This window comes from Cetorhinus maximus, chromosome 1 (assembly GCF_964194155.1).
Source record: "Cetorhinus maximus chromosome 1, sCetMax3.hap1.1, whole genome shotgun sequence".
NCBI lineage: Eukaryota > Metazoa > Chordata > Chondrichthyes > Lamniformes > Cetorhinidae > Cetorhinus > Cetorhinus maximus.
This window is the reverse complement of record NC_135879.1, coordinates 116903507-116923925: the sequence shown is the minus strand read 5'-3', so window position 1 is coordinate 116923925 and position 20419 is coordinate 116903507. Positions and strand designations below refer to the sequence as shown.

The following is a 20419-nucleotide window of genomic DNA, read 5'->3' as shown; positions in this document are numbered from 1 at the left end:
CACTGATATGCTTTGAACCTAGAATATAAATAGATGGGTGAAGCGAAAGTGAAGCGAAAGAGACAATATTTTAAACCAGAATTATTTAACACCCATTCCCTAAACCTTTTAAGTTTCTGACTTGGCTGAGAGGTAAGGAAAATATTGATCTTCTGGAAAACAATACCAGTTGATGCTATATCAATGTAAAATCAAACGACTTTGCCCAAAAGATAAAAATCTGTCCCAACACAACCATCTCAAAACTGGTTTAAATGTTTTAAAAGTTTCAGTTTTTGGGCGAGTAATTGTTGTAAATATTTGTTGGAAACATGGAATCATTTCAGTACACTAGATTGAAAACCTCTCAGCCCTGCAATCTCACATAAGTTAAATAATTACAGCAGAAATAAATATGAAAAGCTGTTCATTAACCTGCGGAAGGCAAACATAGCTGATCTCACCCTTTACTCTGGCATTACAGTAGTTATGCTTGAACATTTTCTTCAATAGAATGGAATTTTGTTCCACCAAACTTGTTGCCAGTCACTCTGAGGGTTCAATTTGGATCAGTCCACTTTTACCAAGGGGTAATGGGGGGTGATACACACACACCAAAGTTAACTCATGCAAATACTAGTCAGGTTATTCTGTAAACATCTAATGATAAACTAAGAAACATACCCTGAAGAAAGATAACATTAAAAAGAAATAGAGTAGTTACATTGACTTAACTTGTCATACCTCTTTCATAAACCAATCCAACAGCAGCTGTTCCTGTTTACCTTCTACTCAAACTCTGCAGGTTATCGTTTATTACACTGCACACACTCCGGTACGGATGGCGGAAAACGCAAAGCCCTTACCTTCTAACCTTGCACATCAGCAACATGCTAGCTGTTCAAATGTTACTCCGGAACTTGATGCTAATACACAGGCAACCAAGGTACCAAAGGAAGGGAGGATGTCTCCAGTTCATTCACAACTGATGAGGCACCAAGATTCAGGTGACAAAAAACCGCAAGAGTCCACGAGCCCAGCACTAGCTCAGAACACAGCAGAAAGGAGTACAGAGCAGCTATTACTTCAGGTACTGTCTCTTTTGGAAAAATTCCCTTTTCTTTACGATGGATAGTAAAGAAACCAACAGGAGCTCTATCGTCCTTTGTCAATAAGTACCATTCTTGCTCTGCTTCCTTTCAAGTGATGTAAAACCATTCAAGTAAATTTATTTTTAAAGGGATACCATGTTTATGAAAAAAAATGAGCATTCTTTTGGAAGAGTTAAAAAATGCATAATTTTTGTCATGATGTAATGTGCAAGTAATGTGCTGATGGGTTGGTGAAGTTTATTTTGCTGTGTCACATTGTAAACAGAAGGCTTGTCAATTCAAAAGGGGATAAGAGCCATTTTAAATTATTGCAGGAACAAAATTCTGCTGGAGATACCATGCGATACACTAGTACTATTTTCTGTTATGAATGCAGCTTTATACTTTCAAACTTATGTATAAATACAGTAATTTATAAAGGTGAGATTACACATTTTCCTTAATTCTTTGCATAAATATGAAGTGATCAAATGTTTGATCTGAGAGAAAATTTGTTTTAAGGTGTTGATTAACATAGCTGGAGGTGGAGTTGCATCAACTTCCTGATTGTATTGTATGAGAAAGATTCAGATAGGCCAGCTCTGTGTTTACATGTGCACTGCTACACGATCAGACACAATTTGTTTGAGCTAGAATGTGATTGAACAGCTGGAGTTTAAAATGTGGTGTGAGGGATGAAGTCCAGTTGTGCTTAAAGACACGTGGTCTAGGGCTTAGTCAGCAGCCTATTTTGTAAACCTCAGTATGTGAAAAAATTTAGGTTCTTCAGTGGTGCCTCCCATAATCTAATAGCTGATTGTAACCTGGGTTCAAACGTGACAAATAGTCATGTACAGAAAGTGCTTCCAGCAACCAGGTAGCCAGACTGCAGTATGTACCAACAGCTTTCCAAAAAGATAGGTGAAGAGAGTAGGGGAATGTCAAAAATGTACATTCGATACACTTGCTATTAATTATAATTCTACTGTAAAACTGTGGGCTGAATTTTGCCCTTGATGTGTGGGCGGGCCCGACCGACTTGGCGGCGGGCAGGCAGCCGATCGCCGCTGCCGAAACGGGCCCCGCTGCCATTTTAAGTGGGCGGGCCAATTAAAGCCCGCCCAGCGGGCCGCCCGATGGGAAGTGCTATTCGCTTCCTGTGCGGGCGGGGAGGGAATTCCCCAACTGTCAAAGTGCACTTTTTTGCGCATGCGCACGAAAGAGCACACATCTACCTGAGGCAAAGTGCTGTCTCAGGGAGATCGGTGAAACTCTGTGAAACATTAAAAATCGAAAAATAAAAAAGTCATTAACATGTCCCCTCATGTGAAAATGTCACACGAGATGGGACATGAGAATGAAATACACAAAAACTTTATTGAACTTTTTTACACCCAATATCAAACCTCATCCTGCCACTGCGCCGACCCGAAGTTCGCACGGGCCCCTCAAAATCCTCGTCGATTGGTGACTTAATGGTCTTAACAAGGCCTTTAATTAATGGCGGGCGCGCGTCGCGTTGCATAGCACGCCCGCCGACCTAAACATCGCAATGCCGTGTGCTGACGTTGGGACGCTCGCGCGACATTTTAAGCGCTGACGTGCGGGCTCTGCCACCCGCACGTCAGCCAGAAAGGTTCAGCCCTGTCATTCTAATACAATACACTACATTATAATCCTAGATCAGGTCTTCAGAGCTGTATGCTAATTGAATCAATCTGTGGGTCAAATGCATTTGCTAGTTCCTAGCTGCCTTGCCAGCTGAAGCACCCAAAGTGTCTAATGCAAGTGAGGGGTGAGGGTGCAATGGAGGAAAGAGTGCAAATGTGGGGGGTCAAGGGGAGAAGGCTGATAAGATGCTCTACCCCCAGTTGGATTACATGTCCAAGCCATTTATTTAAAAACTGTTTGTCTGCATAGCTCTATTAGCCAGATTGGCTGGATATTCCAATGCCCTGCATGTATCAGAATTTAATTATTTGCACAGACCAAATTAATAGATTTTAATGTAGCATAACACTGGAATTGATAGACAGTTACCTAAATTATTGACTTACCTAAACAAGTGTTTTCCCTAATTGTTGTTTAGATGTCAAAGTCAATAGTAATTTGAGCAGTTGCGATAGTTGTAGCTTTGGTTTACGTTCTCTCCTCCAGGAAATCCTGGTTCTTTAGCTCTGCAGACCCAGCAGGGTGCACTCCACTGGAGACAACTCAGTAATCAACTCCATCGGAATCAGAGTGATGAAAATTTTTTAATGCACAGGTATCCCAACAAATGATATTGTTTCTTTAAATCACCGCAATAATTAATCAGTGTTGCATATAAATAACGAGCAGAACTGTAATTTTAAAATGGGGAGTGAATTACATTTGCATGGCCTGGTCTCGCCCACTTCATCTGAACACTACACTTGGTCTTGACTCTCTGTGTACAATGACTCAGGAGATCTAGATTTTTAAATTCTACACCTCTTCCAAAAGCATGTCCAGACTTTAGACAAATTCTAACCAGAACAGTACTGTCAAACATACAGCATGACAAGTTTAGACATGTAACACAGGTAAGTGTGCAGTAAAGAAAATAGAAACTAATGAACTCCCTTCATAGCCATTAAAATTTTGCAAACAAAAAAAAACTGTTCCTCATCGCAATGATTTCAACTTCAAAATTTTTATTACTATTTTTTATTCTGGCAATATGGGCATTGTTGTAAAGGCCAGGATTTTGTGGCCCATCTCTAGTTGCCGTGATACTGGTGGTAGGTGATGGCCTTCGGATGTACCTGCGGCCCATTTCATTCTACATCATGGATTTGGAAGGTGGTACTGAAGAAAGTGTGGTAACCTTGCTGCAAAGTATTCTGAAGATAGTGCTCAATGTCACCATTACACACCAGCGGCAGAGGAAGCAGCTGCTTAAAGTGGTGAATAGGGTGCCAGTCAATAAGACTGCTTTGTCCCAGGTGGTGTCGAACTAAGAGTGTTGTTGCAGCTGCACCCACCCAGAGAAATGGAGAACATTCCATCACATTCCTGATTTGCGGGGGTGGGGGAAATCAGATGATGAGTCGTTTGATGCAGGAACCCAGTCTCTGATCTGTAGCCACGGCATTTATGCGGAAGGTCTGGTTTAGTTTCTGACCAATGGTGACTCCCCACTCCGCAGACTGTTGATCCTAGGGGATTCAACAATGGCAACATCATTGAATGTCAAGGGGAAGTGGTTAGGCTCCCTCATCAAAGATGCTTCTTGCTTGGCATTTGTTTGTTGCAAATGTTACTTGTCAGTGACCAGCCCAAGCCTGAATGCTGGCAATGTCTTGCTGCTTGCAGGCAAGAACTGCTTCAGTATCTGAAGAGTGGCAAGTGGAATTAGATGTGTGCAATCATCAGTAAACAGCCAGGCTTCTGACCTAATGATATAGGGAAGGCCATTCATGAAGCAACTCAAGATGGTTGCAATGAGGACACTGCCCCTAGTAACTCATGCAGCTATGCCCTGGAATAAGAGTAGGCCACAACTTGCTGCAACAGGGCACCCAATTTCATCTTTCAGTTAGACTTATCCTTGCACGGTTAGGTTTTTAAATTTTTTTGCATGACAAGTTAATGAAAGTGCAAGTTGATAATATCGCAGCAAGAAAAACTATCCAACTGGAATCTAAGTGAACAGGACAAGCAACTATGCATCTCTTTAGCCAGACTGAAGGATTGTAAAATAATCAGCAAAAGGAATGATAAGGAAGTTTAAATTAGAGTGGATGAATTCAATATCAAATCAGTTGCAGAAAGAGTGAAGACAACAGGGGGAATAAGATTGACTGGAGAGAGAGAGAGAGAGGGGAAAAAATGTAGAAAGGAAAAGTAAAAAAGATAAGACTTTAAATTTAATTTTAAAGAAATCTCCAATATCAAATAATATCCTGAAGGAACAAAACTCTGCACTTGTTATGCTTAACTTTCAATGCCAAAGAGGTTATTTGGCAGTAATTAATTTATTAAAAGGGTACATGCACTTTAAACAAGACTTAACTTTCTGTGGCAAACTTTCTTTAGTTTGTATCTACTGTACAAATACAGCAGCTTCATGAAATTTAATGCATTCCAATGGTAAGGCAAACAGCTAGATGTCATTTTCATGAAGCTGTCAGAGCTGCACAACTTGGACTGCAATTTTTGCATGTCTACTTTTAACTGTGGATCTGCACTTGAAATTACTGTATCATTTATGCAGACATAATGGTGTGTGCCATTAACTTCATTGTAATTTTGAAATCAAATTCTGGCTTTGTCTTTATTTATAAAAGGAGATATCTTTTTAAAAAAAGTCAGTTAAGCATATATCCTCTTGCAGGGATTGCAATTTTCCATATGACTAATCACAGGTGATGCACCTATGCATCAGTCAAAAAGTTGCAAGTTCAAGACCCACTCTTGGATTTGAGCGCTTACGTACATTGAGCAGTACATACTAAGAAGCTGTTGCATTATTGGAAGTAGTGTTTTTTGGATGAGACAATAAATTGTATTTTTTAGGGAGACACAAAAATCCTATAGCATTATGTGAAAAGGAATTATTTAAGTATCTTCACCAGCATTCCCCTGTCAAGCACCACCACCGAATATAAATTATCTGGTTATTTATCTCATACTTGTTGCATATAAATTGAAGGACATGTTTACCAATATAACAACAATGACTACAATTCAAAAAAAGCATTCATTCTATGTGAAATCCTTTGGGACATACCAAGAAAGTTCTTTTACTACTGCACTTGCAACTCTCATTCTATTGAACAAGTATATACAGACTAAGCTAGTGTAGCATCACAGTGATTATCAGCTCAAACGGTAAAAACACTACAGCATTTTCAAATCGCCTGATGACAATTATTGAACACTATTCAGAACTAGAGATAATTTAAGTAAGTTACATTTGTATTTGTTGGTGTTAGGGATTAGTTTTAGCTTCAATGTTTAAGTTTGATTTGTATTTCTATATGTGTGTGTTAAGAAAAGGAGAACTTGAGTTTTAGTTTCACTTTAAAAAATGCGTGCATTTTAATGAGATTTTACAACTCAAAAAGAAGGTAAAACAAACACGCAGTAGAAAAAAACTGTGCTGTTGCCTAGCAATGGGGTCCAAAGAGGGAGGCCACCCTCCCCCATCCAACACACATATAAAGAAACCAAAAGCAGTTTGAGTTCAGTTGATCAGTGTGCTCTAAAGTTGAAAGGAGTTGCCAGCAGAAGAAATATAGGAGAGGGACAGATAGCAAGCCCCAAACTGAAATTGAAACCAGCTGCCAGGAGAAGCTGGACAGGAGGGAGCTGCAGGATGTCAATTTCCCCAAAGAATATAAGGAAAGGGTTCCCGAGAAGACCTACTAGCCAAAGGGAATGAACAGGAAAATGGAAAAGGTCCTGTTAAGTGAAGTTAAGAGTAGGAGCAGAGAAAGGCTCCAAGCTTAAAGGGGGAAGCTGCAGGATGCAGATTTAAAGCAATATAGGCTTTCAAGAAGCCAGAAGATCCAAGGAGACAGCTGAAGGTCTGTAACTCTTTACTACGGGCATGGGAAGCAGTGGTGTTTTGCTGGCATGGCTGAGCATTTGATAGAGTTCGCAGAAGGAAGTTTAAATGCACGCGGCAATCCAGGAGAGGGGGACATTGGAAGGAGAGTTTGAAACCTTGGAGGTGGACCTTTGTGGATGGCGTCTGAGAGAAACCATCAGTTTGGGAGAAGAATCCAAAGCGAGTTCTTCAGGAGTGGAGATTGGAAACTTTTGTGTGAAAGATGGAGTTCAGTGAGGCTGGTTGGCTCATGGGATGACTAGGGTCTGGGGAGAGTTGATGAGGGATCCATACCATCTGTTTGGGGTGGCATCTGTCATTTTGTTTCAGAGTGAGGTGTGCCTGACCACAGGTCACCTATTTGTTTATTTACTGTGTACATTAGAGCATAAGATAGCTTTTGTAACTTGTGTTATCCTTGCAAATCTGTATATACCTGCAAAAGTATCGTTGTGGGTTAAGGAGTATTGTAATATAGCTCATTGTTTCCGGTTGAATAAATGTTTTATTCTTTTGTTAAATCAGCTGACTTCTGTGGCTGTTTGGGAGCCACTCTCCACATATCTAAACAAAAAATAAAAGTTAGTATCTAACTAACTGCTGGGTTCCACCCTGGGATCTGGCTTGACCATGGAGTAACATCAGCTGGGATCATAATACTTCATCTTCAAGTCATTCGCTATGCAAGATAAGAAATACTTAAACTACGTTTCCAGAATATTAGGGAAAAAGTATAATTTTGTGATGCTGGTTACCATATAAATAGTGACCAGGATATTGGGTCAAAATCCACGCTCTTCTTTGAATAGCGGCACAGGATCTTTTATGTTCACCTGCGGGGACAAATGAGGACTCCGTTTATTGTCTTATTTAATTGATGACACTGAAGACGTCAGCTTAGATTTTGTGCTCAAGTCTCTGAAGCTGGCCTCAAACTTTGAAACCAAGACTGAGTAATTTGAACAGTAGACCACACGGAACAGGTGGTAGAAGAGCAAAGACATAAAAACAGAGATCCAGGCAGGGTGGGAAATGTAAAAAGGCAAGGAACTGATTCTCTGTGTGGGTAGCGGATGGCACTTGGATTTTTAATGCAAATGGAATATGGGAACAATCAATATTAGTGCCAACACTATAAAACCCTGAGATTTTTGAAAGTATTTGTCCAATAGTTTAGTCACACAGGAAACTTAAAACTTCAATTTTCTACATGTTTACATTTCTTCGGTGAATCACGAAAACTAATGAAACAAATTACAACATTCACAGACCACAAATGTTGCTCTTAAATGATGCTATTGTTGAGTTTTGAATGATGCCAATGGATGTTACAAAATTTGAATAGCTAAGTCTATTCAATGTGCATCTCTCAGCACTGAAAAAAATTCTAGATTACAAAAGCCCCCTAATAACCTGCGTCCATTTAAGTGTTAGGTATAAGTGACAGGGACAGATACCAAGAAGGAAAAATAAATTTGTTAGTTCGACTCCACAAAAATTTGGCCCAAAGTGTCCAAGACTGCCACAATGCAATTGGTTGAAAAAGCCCAGAATTTTATGCAATATAGCCACGTAGAAAGCATTGCGAACGTGGACACTACCTAGCTGTGTATTAGAGAGAGGCAATGACTACTTCTTCAGTATGATGGAAGAACTCACTGCTTTGAAGAGCATGCAGGGAATGATAAAGGTATAAATAAATCAAAATGTATTTACAATTTCTACATTTTGTTGCATTTTTGATTAGTGTACATTGCTTTACTAGCAGAATCCGATCTCCTGCATCCAGACGTGACAAGTTGCGTACTTTATATGGCCATGGGGCAAGCTTAATGGCCTGACCATTTATGGTGCTGCCGCTGAGAATGAAAAAAGACTTGGAAGACCTCTGTCAGAAAAATGACCAATGTTCTGCATTTTGTTATCTCTGCTACCATTGCTTAAGAAGCAGATACAACATTAAATATATTGTCTATCATTTATGTTGCAGGTGTAGTGGGCCAACTCTGGTTAGCACTGCTCTATATACCAAAAAGGTCTGGTGGCTAGAGGCTAATCTGCAGCAAGATGTAAATTGGGGCCAAGACGATCACTTTATTTCACCAAGAACAACCACCAGTTTCAACATGTACTGTGGTAAATTAGTTTTGCAAGGATCTGTTGCACCACTATGACATACACTGGTTCAGCATGGTATAACATTAGAGTTATTTGGGGAACATCATGAAATACATCTCTTAACGAACAGAGGAAAAGTCCTCTGTCAGCATTCTAAGCTGATGCATTTCTATTAGACTTCATTGAAATAACCTAAAAGAGACCGCAAGGGATTATTGCATTGTGACAAAACTGTTTCGCCACAGGCAGGCTTTTGAAAGTAAACTCCAGCTGTTTGAAAGCTTGTGGTGTTAGTTGCAATTCCTCATATGCACTGCAATACAGCTGGAAAGTCTAATGACTGTGCCTGTTACAAATGAAGGATGAGAAATGTGATACATGAGTTTACCAGGCACGTCGAAGACTTCCACAAAAGGTCTCCAGACTGGCAGATGTTTAAAAATCTTTTCACAGTCAGCGTCGAGAATGTCATGCCAGGTATTAAAATGAAATTTGAGTTCCAACATAATCACCAGTTGAAGAGTAAAGTTGATGAGGTGGGAGCTTGAAGGTTCGCAATGTCAGGCCCAGTTCATACAGTCATTAGCTAGTAGCACTGATGTGCAAGAATAAGCATTTTCAGAAATTAATCTGCAGCTGTTCACAACAAAACTGACACCAGGAATGAAACACCTGGTGAGACAAACTAGTCCAGATCCTGGATTGAGAAACAGACCGATCATTTTGTACAATGAATAGCTCTTCACTAAACGTAAACATTAAGGTTGAAATGTTGCACACAAAACTGGCACCAGGAAGATGAGAGAGAATGTTTATCCAATAAATGCGCGAGTACTCATTTGAAAAGAATGTGATTCAGTTGGACAGTGTTTAACCTGGATTTTGCATGACACAAAGTGTTTTAATTATTTTCTTAAGACATGGGTTCAAGTCCCCTGCTCCAAAAGATTGGGTATCCCTGCCCTGGCATATATATTTTAAGTGAAATACAGCACTGTCAAATTGATCATCAGCTCAGCATAGTGAACCTGATACAATAATTGAAAATACATGAAGTAGAAATGTTTGGTATGTTTTTGATTTGACGAGTCAGATGGGTTTTACTACTGTTACTTTTTAATTTGAAGTCACTTAATATAAAATTGCCCATGAATCAAAGCTTTTTCAAGCACAAAAATAGTAAACTAAATTAGGTAGATTAATTTTTTTTTCATGTACTTTGCAGATGACACCAAAACAATCTCATGATCTCTGTGCTAAAAGAGACAAAGTAGAAGCACACATCCGGTCCCTGAAGAACAGAAACACTGTTCTTACAGTAAGAGCTATTATGCATATTTATGAAGCTATTAGTAAGCAAGTAACCCACTAGTCTCAAACCTTGAGATAAAAACAAAAAGCTAAAAGCTACTGCGGATGCTGGAAATCCAAAACAAAAACAGAATTACCTGGAACAACTCAGCAGGTCTGGCAACATCGGTGGAGAGGAAAAGAGTTGACGTTCCGAGTCCTCATGACCCTTCGGCAGAACTGAAGTATAGTTAGGAGAGAGGTGAAATATAAGCTGGTCTAAGGTGGGGGGCGGGGGGAGAGAGAAGTTGAGGGTGGGGTGGTTGTGGGGACAAGCAAGCAGTGATAGGAGCAGATAATCAAAAGATGTCACACACAAAAGGATCAAAGAGGTGTTGAAGGTGGTGATATTATCTAAGAAAAGTGCTAATTAAGAATGGATGGCAGGATACTCAAGGTACAGCTCTAGTGGGGGTGGGGTAGAAAGACTAACAAGGTATTAGTTGTAGATTTAAAAATAATGGAAATAGGTGGGAAAAGAAGAATCTATATAAATTATTGAAAAAAAAGGGGAGGGGGAAGAAACGGGGTGGGGATGGGGGGAGGGGGAGTTTAAGATCTAAAGTTGTTGAATTCAATATTCAGCCCGGAAGGCTGTAAAGTGCCTAGTCGGAAGATGAGGTGCTGTTCCTCCAGTTTGCGTTGGGCTTCACTGGAACAATGCAGCAAGCCAAGGACAGACATGTGGGCAAGAGAGCAGGGTGGAGTGTTAAAATGGCAAGTGACAGGGAGGTTTGGGTCTTTCTTGCGGACAGACCGCAGGTGTTCTGCAAAGCGGTCACCCAGTTTGCGTTTGGTCTCTCCAATGTAGAGGAGACCGCATTGGGAGCAACGAATGCAGTAGACTAAGTTAGGGGAAATGCAAGTGAAATGCTGCTTCACTTGAAAGGAGTGTTTGGGCCCTTGGACGGTGAGGAGAGAGGAAGTGAAGGGGCAGGTGTTGCATCTTCTGCATGGGCATGGGGAGGTGCCATAGGTGGGGGTTGAGGAGTAGGGGGTGGTGGAGGAGTGGACCAGGGTGTCCCGGAGGGAACGATCCCTACGGAATGCCGCCAGGGGGGGTGAAGGGAGGATGTGTTTGGTGGTGGCATCGTGCTGGAGTTGGCGGAAATGGCGGAGGATGATCCTTTGAATGCGGAGGCTGGTGGGGTGATAAGTGAAGACAAGGGGGACCCTATCATGTTTCTGGGAGGGAGAAGGCGTGAGGGGGGATGCGCGGGATATGGGCCGGACACGGTTGAGGGCCCTGTCAACGACTGTGGGTGGAAAACCTCGGTTAAGGAAGAAGGAGGACATGCCAGAGGAGCTGTTTTTGAAGGTAGCGTCATCAGAACAGATGCGACGGAGGCGAAGGAACTGAGAGAATGGGATGGAGTCCTTACAGGAAGCGGGGTGTGAGGAGCTGTAGTCGAGGTAGCTGTGGGAGTCGGTAGGCTTGTAATGGATATTGGTGGACAGTCTATCATCAGAAATTGAGACAGAGAGGTCAAGGAAGGGAAGAGAAGTGTCAGAGATGGACCATGTGAAATTGATGGAGGGATGGAGATTGGAAGCAAAATTAGTAAATTTTTCCAGGTCCCGACGAGAGCATGAAGCAGCACCGAAGTAATCATCGATGTACCGGAGAAAGAGTTGTGGGAGGGGGCCGGAGTAGGACTGGAACAAGGAATGTTCCACATACCCCATAAAGAGACAGGCATAGCTGGGGCCCATGCGGGTACCCATAGCCACACCTTTCATTTGGAGGAAGTGAGAGGAGTTAAAGGAGAAATTGTTCAGTGTGAGAACAAGTTCAGCCAGACGGAGGAGAGTAGTGGTGGATGGGAATTGTTCGGGCCTCTGTTCAAGGAAGAAGCTAAGGGCCCTTAGACCATCCTGTTGGGGGATGGAGGTGTAGAGGGATTGGACATTCATGGTGAAGAGGAAGCGGTTGGGGCCAGGGAACTGGAAATTGTTGATGTGACGTAAGGTGTTAGAGGAATCACGGATGTAGGTGGGAAGGGACTAGCCAAGGGGAGAGAGAAGGGAGTCAAGATAACGAGAAATGAGTTCCGTGGGGCAGGAACAGGCTGACACGATCGGTCTGCCACGACAGTTCGGTTTGTGGATTTTGGGTAGGAGGTAGAAGCGGGCAGTCCGAGATTGAGCGACTATCAGGTTGGAAGCTGTGGGAGGAAGATCTCCAGAGGAGATGAGGTCAGTGACAGTCCTGGAAACAATGGCTTGATGTTCTGTGGTGGGGTCATGGTCTTGGGAGAGGTAGGAGGAAGTGTCTGCGAGTTGACGCTCAGCCTCCGCAAGGTAGAGGTCAGTGCGCCAGACAACAGCACCACCCTTGTCAGCAGGTTTGATGACAATGTTGGGGTTGGACCTGAGAGAACGGAGTGCAGTAAGATCAGAGAGAGACAGATTAGAATGGGTGAGAGGAGCAGAGAAATTGAGACGGCTAATGTCACGCCGACAGTTCTCAATGAAAAGATCAAGAGAAGGTAAGAATCCAGAGGGAGGGGTCCAGGTGGAGGGAGAATATTGGAGGTGGGTAAAAGGATCCGTTGAACGGGGAGAGGACTCCTGCCCAAAGAAGTGAGCACGGAGACGAAGACGGCGGAAGAAGAGTTCAGCATCATGCCGAGCCCGAAATTCATTGAGATGAGGGCGTAAGGGTATGAAACTAAGTCCTTTGCTGAGCACTGAACGTTCAGCATCGGAGAGGGGAAGGTCAGGGGGTATAGTGAATACGCGGCTGGGGCTGGGATTGGAAGATGGAGTGGGGACGGAGGGACAAGCAGGGGTGGAGGGTCCCAGATGGGTGTTGGTGTCGATGAGTTGTTGGAGCTTGCGTTCCTTAGCACTTGAGAGAAAGAGAAAAAGTTTCTTGTTGAGGCGTCGGATGAGGCGAAGAATAAAATGAAACTGGGGGCACGCGCAGCTTTGAAAAAGGGTGCGGCGGTGCTGCTGGAGGGAGAGGTCGAGTGTGTTCATATGGCGGCGCATGGCACTGAGTGTGGATCTCAGAATGCGACGGGAACAGCAGTCCGAGAAACGTTTTATGCCCCGGAGATACCTGTAATCCTGGGTGGGTTCAAAACAAGAGGGATGGAATTTCAGTTGAAATCCACATCGGGTGAGTCGGAGACGGAGTCCAGTCCTACTCCGGCCCCCTCCCACAACTCTTTCTCCGGTACATCGATGATTACTTCGGTGCTGCTTCATGCTCTCGTTGGGACCTGGAAAAATTTATTAATTTTGCTTCCAATCTCCACCCCTCCATCATCTTCACATGGTCCATCTCTGACACTTCTCTTCCCTTCCTTGACCTCACTGTCTCAATTTCTGATGATAGACTGTCCACCAATATCCATTGCAAGCCTACCAACTCCCACAGCTACCTCGACTACAGCTCCTCACACCCCGCTTCCTGTAAGGACTCCACCCCATTCTCTCAGTTCCTTCGCCTCCGTCACATCTGTTCTGATGACGCTACCTTCAAAAACAGCTCCTCTGACATGTCCTCCTTCTTCCTTAACCGAGGTTTTCCACCCACAGTTGTTGACAGGGCCCTCAACCGTGTCCGGCCCATATCCCGCGCATCCCCCCTCACGCCTTCTCCCTCCCAGAAACATGATAGGGTCCCCCTTGTCCTCACTTATCACCCCACCAGCCTCCGCAGTCAAAGGATCATCCTCCGCCATTTCCGCCAACTCCAGCACGATGCCACCACCAAACACATCCTCCCTTCACCCCCCCTGGCGGCATTCCGTAGGGATCGTTCCCTCCGGGACACCCTGGTCCACTCCTCCATCACCCCCTACTCCTCAACTCCCACCTATGGCACCTCCCCATGCCCACGCAGAAGATGCAACACCTGCCCCTTCACTTCCTCTCTCCTCACCGTCCAAGGGCCCAAACACTCCTTTCAAGTGAAGCAGCATTTCACTTGCATTTCCCCTAACTTAGTCTACTGCATTCGTTGCTCCCAATGCGGTCTCCTCTACATTGGAGAGACCAAACGCAAACTGGGTGACCGCTTTGCAGAACACCTGCGGTCTGTCCGCAAGAAAGACCCAAACCTCCCTGTCACTTGCCATTTTAACACTCCACCCTGCTCTCTTGCCCACATGTCTGTCCTTGGCTTGCTGCATTGTTCCAGTGAAGCCCAACGCAAACTGGAGGAACAGCACCTCATCTTCCGACTAGGCACTTTACAGCCTTCCGGGCTGAATATTGAATTCAACAACTTTAGATCTTAAACTCCCCCTCCCCCCATCCCCACCCCGTTTCTTCCCCCTCCCCTTTTTTTTCAATAATTTATATAGATTCTTCTTTTCCCACCTATTTCCATTATTTTTAAATCTACAACTAATACCTTGTTAGTCTTTCCACCCCACCCCCACTAGAGCTGTACCTTGAGTGTCCTGCCATCCATTCTTAATTAGCACTTTTCTTAGATAATATCACCACCTTCAACACCTCTTTGATCCTTTTGTCTGTGACATCTTTTGATTATCTGCTCCTATCACTGCTTGCTTGTCCCCACAACCACCCCACCCTCAACTTCTCTCTCCCCCGCCCCCCACCTTAGACCAGCTTATATTTCACCTCTCTCCTAACTATACTTCAGTTCTGCCGAAGGGTCATGAGGACTCGAAACGTCAACTCTTTTCCTCTCCACCGATGCTGCCAGACCTGCTGAGTTGTTCCAGGTAATTCTGTTTTTGTTTTAGTCTCAAACCTTTAACTGAAGTGCAATTACACCCTAACCATTCTGAATCTGACTGTATTATGCTTCATTAATTGCTCTTCTTTCTATTTTGATGTTTCTAACTCACATTTCTGCAATTGTGCAGAGCTCAGCAGAACACCAAAAAGAACAGATTTCCGGGCATTATGAAAGAATGAGAAAAATCCTGAACAGCGATGAGAAAGCAACTCTGGAACTCATTGACGTTGATAAGAGGGTTGCTTTGGGAAAACTCCAAAAGATCATCAAAGAATGGACCAGCAACTTAGATCAAATAAATAAATCCATTAAAGCTACACAAAAAGTCATTGACCAAGAAGAAAGCCAAATGCAAGATCAAGCTCAAGAAGACAGCAAATTGCTGTCAAGTCAGGCCACAGTAGGTCACAATTACATTAGTAATTCAATCTTTTATCGGTAATGTAATGACCAAATAAATAGAGAACTACATTAAGCTACATTCCAGGCAAACACAAGTCCCTTATTTAATTTAAGGAAGTTTCTTGCACAGTGATATCTAATTTTCTCATTGAACAAAAATATTGATCTTTCAGTCAACGTAAATACATATATAGACCAGTTAATAAAAGACCACATATGCAATTCAGTTTATTAGCGTGTTTTACTATAAAATTTATAAACAATGCAAGACAGATTGAATCCAAAGTATTCTTATGTAACAACATATTACTGCTATTCATACTAAATATCTTTCAAAGTATCTGGGTAACTCTCCAGTTACAAGCTTAAAAGTTCTAAACCAGAAGGTATGACGCTCAAGTAGGACATCCTCCCACAACTGTGGAAGTCCTCCCCTTTGCATGGTCAGGCTCTGGTTTTTAGATAAGCTGGTGTACATGTCAAACAGAAACTCAACAACCTATACAAAAGGAACTCTTCCCCTCTCCCCACACCACTCAGTGTACACTCTGGCCTAACTAGATGGAATAGCTTGTACATATCACTCCTGGGTAAAATTGGCACAATAATAAATATCTCCCTTGCTTTCTGTACGACCTTCAAATGCAGCTTATTGTGGTACAAGCCCAACAAGTCAGCTATGGGCATTCTTAAGCTTCGCTGGGAGATTAAGATGCCACAAGTATGCAACAACCAAGAACCTTTAGAATTCCAGAACCAAATTTCAGGCAGATGTTCATCCTAGAGAGATGAACTCAGGCCCAATTTGCTTGCGGCCTGGTCTCAAGCCTCCCATCAAAATCCATGTCTGGGACAGGAGGCCATAGCTCCTGATCAAACAATTCCACAAATGATCATTTGTGCCCTCAGAAGAAGCAAAAATGCCCCAGTCTTGTTGCAATCCTCCCACCTTGGAGGAAGCTCATGTGGCACAAGAATGGAATCACCAGGTCTGGCAGCATCTATCCTACCCTACATCATATCAACAATTTCCAGTTCCCTGGCCCCAACTGCCTCCTCTTCACCATGGACGTCCAATCCCTCTACACCTGATGGCTCACCGTTTCTTCCTCGAATAGAGGCCCGAACAATCCCCATCCACCACTACTCTCCTCCGTCTGGCTGAACTTGTTCTCACACTGAACAATTTCTCCTTAAACTCCTCTCACTTCCTCCAAATAAAAGGTGTGGCTATGGGTACCCACATGGGCCCCAGCTATGCCTGTCTCTTTATGGGGTATGTGGAACATTCTTTGTTCCAGTCCTACTCCGGGCCCCTCCCACAACTCTTTCTCCGGTACATCGATGATTACTTCGGTGTTGCTTCATGCTCTCGTCTGGACCTGGAAAAATTTATTAATTTTGCTTCCAATTTCCACCCCTCCCTCACTTTCACATGGTCCATCTCTGACACTTCCCTTCCCTTCCTTGACCTCACTGTCTCAATTTCTGGTGATAGACTGTCCACCAATATCCATTACAAGCCTACTGACTCCCACAGCTACCTCGACTACAGCTCCTCACACCCCGCTTCCTGTAAGGACTCCATCCCATTCTCTCAGTTCCTTCGCCTCCGTCGCATCTGTTCTGATGATGCCACTTTCAAAAACAGTTCCTCTGACATGTCCTCCTTCTTCCTTAACCGAGGTTTTCCACTCACGGTGGTTGACAGGGCCCTCAACCGTGTCCGGCCCATCTCCCGCGCACCCGCCCTCACAGCTTCTTCTCCCTCCCAGAAACATGATAGGGTCCCCCTTGTCTTCACTTATCACCCCACCAGCCTCCGCATTCAAAGGATCATCCCCCGCCATTTCCGCCAACTCCAACGTGATGCCACCACCAAACACATCTTCCCTTCACCCCCCCCCCCACCCCCCGGTGGCATTCGGTAGGGATCGTTCCCTCCGTGACACCCTGGTCCACTCCTCCATCACCCCCTACACCTCAACCCCCTCCCATGGCACCTTCCCATGCAACCGCAGAAGATGCAACACCTGCCCCTTCACTTCCTCTCTCCTCACCGTCCAAGGGCCCAAACACTCATTTCAAGTGAAGCAGCATTTCACTTGCACTTCCCTCAACTTAGTCTACTGCATTCGTTGCTCCCATTGCAGTTTCCTCTACATTGGAGAGACCAAACGCAGACTGGGTGACTGCTTTGCAGAACACCTTCAGTCTGTCCGCAAGCATTACCCTGACCTCCATGTCGCTTGCCATTTTAACACTCCACCCTGCTCTCATGCCCACATGACCATCCTTGGCTTGCTGCATTGTTCCAGTGAAGCTCAACGCAAACTGGAGGAACAGCACCTCATCTTCCGACTAGGCACTTTACAGCCTTCCGGACTGAATATTGAGTTCAACAATTTTAGATCATGAACTCTCTCCTCCATCCCCACCCCCTTTCCAATTTTCCCCCTCCTTTTTGTTTTTTCCAATAATTTATGTAGAATTTTCTTTTCCCACCTATTTCCATTATTTTTAAATATATTTCCATCCATTGTTTTATCTCTACCTTTTAGCCTTTTTCGATTCCTTCACCCTACCCCACCCCCACTAGGGCTATCTGTACCTTGCTCGTCCTGCTTTCTACCCTTAATTAGCACATTCCTTAGATAATATCACCACCTTCAACACCTCTTTGTCCTTTTGTCTGTGACATCTTTTGGTTATCTCCACATATCACTGGCCCTCTATCCAGCTCTTCTTGTCCCACCCCCCACTTAAACCAGCTTATATCTCACCCCTTTTCTATTTTTCCTTAGTTCTGTTGAAGAGTCATGCGGACTCAAAACATTAACTGTGCTTCTCTCCACAGATGCTGCCCGACCTGCTGAGTTTTTCCAGGTATTTTTTTTGTTTTGGATTTCCAGCATCCGCAGTTTTTTGCTTTTATCTATCAGAATCACCAGGTTAGGCTGGATCTGATATCAGGGTCAGATTGAAGGTTCCCAGTGTGCCAATTCCTGTATCTCCAGAAGAAGCACTACTACAGGAACCCTGCAACATTTGGCAGATTTTAGTGTTAGCTAGCTCACACTTCCCCCATGCAGCCCTCCCAACACCACCAAACTTCTTCCCATATTCCCAACAGATCACTGCAGATGCATTTGCCACCCTGTGCAGCATGCTCACCTTCACGCGCTAACATGGGGCAGAAAACCAGAGGGACATTTATGAGATCTAGACCATCGGTTAAAGAAACAAGGTGCAGGACAGCCTGTGCAAGGTCACATTCCACACCATATAAAATCTACAAATTTCATCTTTTCATAACAGAAGACTGTTGAACAGAGATGCACCTCGATCAACATACTCTGGTCATTCCCCACATTCAGCTTCTTTTTCCACAGGGTAAAATTAAGCACACTATAGGCTGCATGTTATAAAAATGTTTTGCAATATTTCTACTAACATCTTTTGGTCCTTTCTGTTCAGGCTATTAAATTCACAGAATATGTGTAAGTTTCCAAATTTAGCCTTGGTTTTTAAATGTTACTGATTGACCCATTTGTTAATTTACAATTTCTAGTTTAAGCATTCATCCAGCAACATTAATTATTAAATTTAGATCACAGGATTCTGAGCAGTACCTGTTATGCCTGTAGCTGACGCTGTAGCAGTTATTTTTAATCAGACAACATGTGCTAGTTCATATTATGGTTTCAAGCAGCCAGATGGCAACAAATCCCACCAGTGGTGTTTCTGCAGTAACCAATGGCCCTTAATTCATGGTCACTGCCCACCACTGACCACAATCCAGCAATCTCCATGGTGTGGATTTGCCCTTTCCTGATATCAGTTTGAACCTGGCACCAAATCAAGGGGATCGCTTGACGACCAGCAGCAGTGTTGTCATTAAGTGGGCTAGGCAGCCAATCACAGACAAAGCAGAAAGTAAAATACATTGAATTTTTCAATTTTAATTAAAATTTTAGAGAGAGTGAAATAAATAATTGGGGCATTCACATGGGATTAAGGTAGAAGCTGAAATATCACAAACCGTTTTTAAAAATAAAAATTATTTTAAGTGATTTTTTTTCCCATAATGGAGGAATTGACATTCCACAAATATAAAATTAGTTTTTCAGGGCTGATGAGGCTGTTCAGCAGTAATTATGAAATTAGTATGTTGTTTAAAAACCCATTTACATGGGGTTCAACAAGGTGCAACTTTTTAAGGGAGGCCAATAGCGTAAAAGGGCAAGCTCTCCTCAGTTCAGTGACTTCTACATGATTGCATTCTGGTGGGGGGAGGGGGAGGCTCGTGTTGGAGTGCTTCAACAGTGTTCCCCATGGAGAAGTGCAAATTCATCGACAGCAACTTCTGGATTTCTGCGTTTAACTGCGCATATGTGAACACCAGAAGTTGCTGTTAAGTTTCAGAGCAGTAATGACAGCAAATGCTGAGAGATTAAGAGGCCAGTGTATTCTCGTCTAGGAGTGTCAATTTACTAATGTCCAGATTTAGTGTCATTTATGCAGGAGTAAGATCTGACACATTGGAGGATGTCCAGTGAAATCAGAAGGTCTTGGAAGATGGCCCCTAACAGCAGAAATTGGTCCCAGGATCCAGCAAAAGTTTGCATTACTTATATCAACATATGGAAATCAGGCATTGTCAAGCTGCTAAACTAGTGCCTAGCGTTTATCATATTATTAGTGTGCAATGATCTGAAGTTAAACCTCTCCATCATTTGCCCATAAAGGCTCTACCATAAAATGTATTTGGCCAATCTCAATCTAGTACAAAATAGCCAAGGTATAAAACTGCCCATAATGGATCACTATTTGGCAATCTCAATCAGATATTGAAGAAGATGACTGATATAGGAAATGGAAAAATTTACAAGCAGCTGCTAATTTGAGGCATTGTTTGGGACAAGCAAAGTAAGTTTGAGTCTACATTTGACCAACCTATTTCTGACTGGAAGCACTCAAGGCAGATATTGATTATCTCTCAGTGATGGTTCTGCTGGCGTGATCATCTAACCAAAAACTTCAGTGAAAGATTTATTTATTTTAGATAGAAAATAATAAGCATCTCCCTCATTTTGCTGATGGGACAAACAGATGGTGTACTCTTGTTCATGGATGTGGACCTAATGTAGTGCTAGCCACAATAAGTCAGGATTTTCTCGGGTG

The 20419-nt window shown here is 43.2% G+C and overlaps 1 protein-coding gene and 1 pseudogene across 2 annotated transcripts in view; one reads left to right on the top strand and one right to left on the bottom strand.

The window, feature by feature from the left end:
* Positions 1 to 20419, bottom strand: part of LOC144688708 (rRNA N(6)-adenosine-methyltransferase ZCCHC4-like) — a 93373-nt pseudogene that overhangs the window by 48530 nt on the left and 24424 nt on the right. The window lies entirely within an intron of this gene.
* LOC144687176 (uncharacterized) lies at positions 809 to 15455 on the top strand. The gene is made up of 3 exons (XM_078552968.1): positions 809 to 1069; positions 9989 to 10081; positions 14961 to 15455. Exons 1-3 carry the CDS (start codon positions 821 to 823, stop codon positions 15273 to 15275), a joined length of 657 nt encoding a protein of 218 aa, XP_078409094.1. The 5' UTR covers positions 809 to 820; the 3' UTR covers positions 15276 to 15455.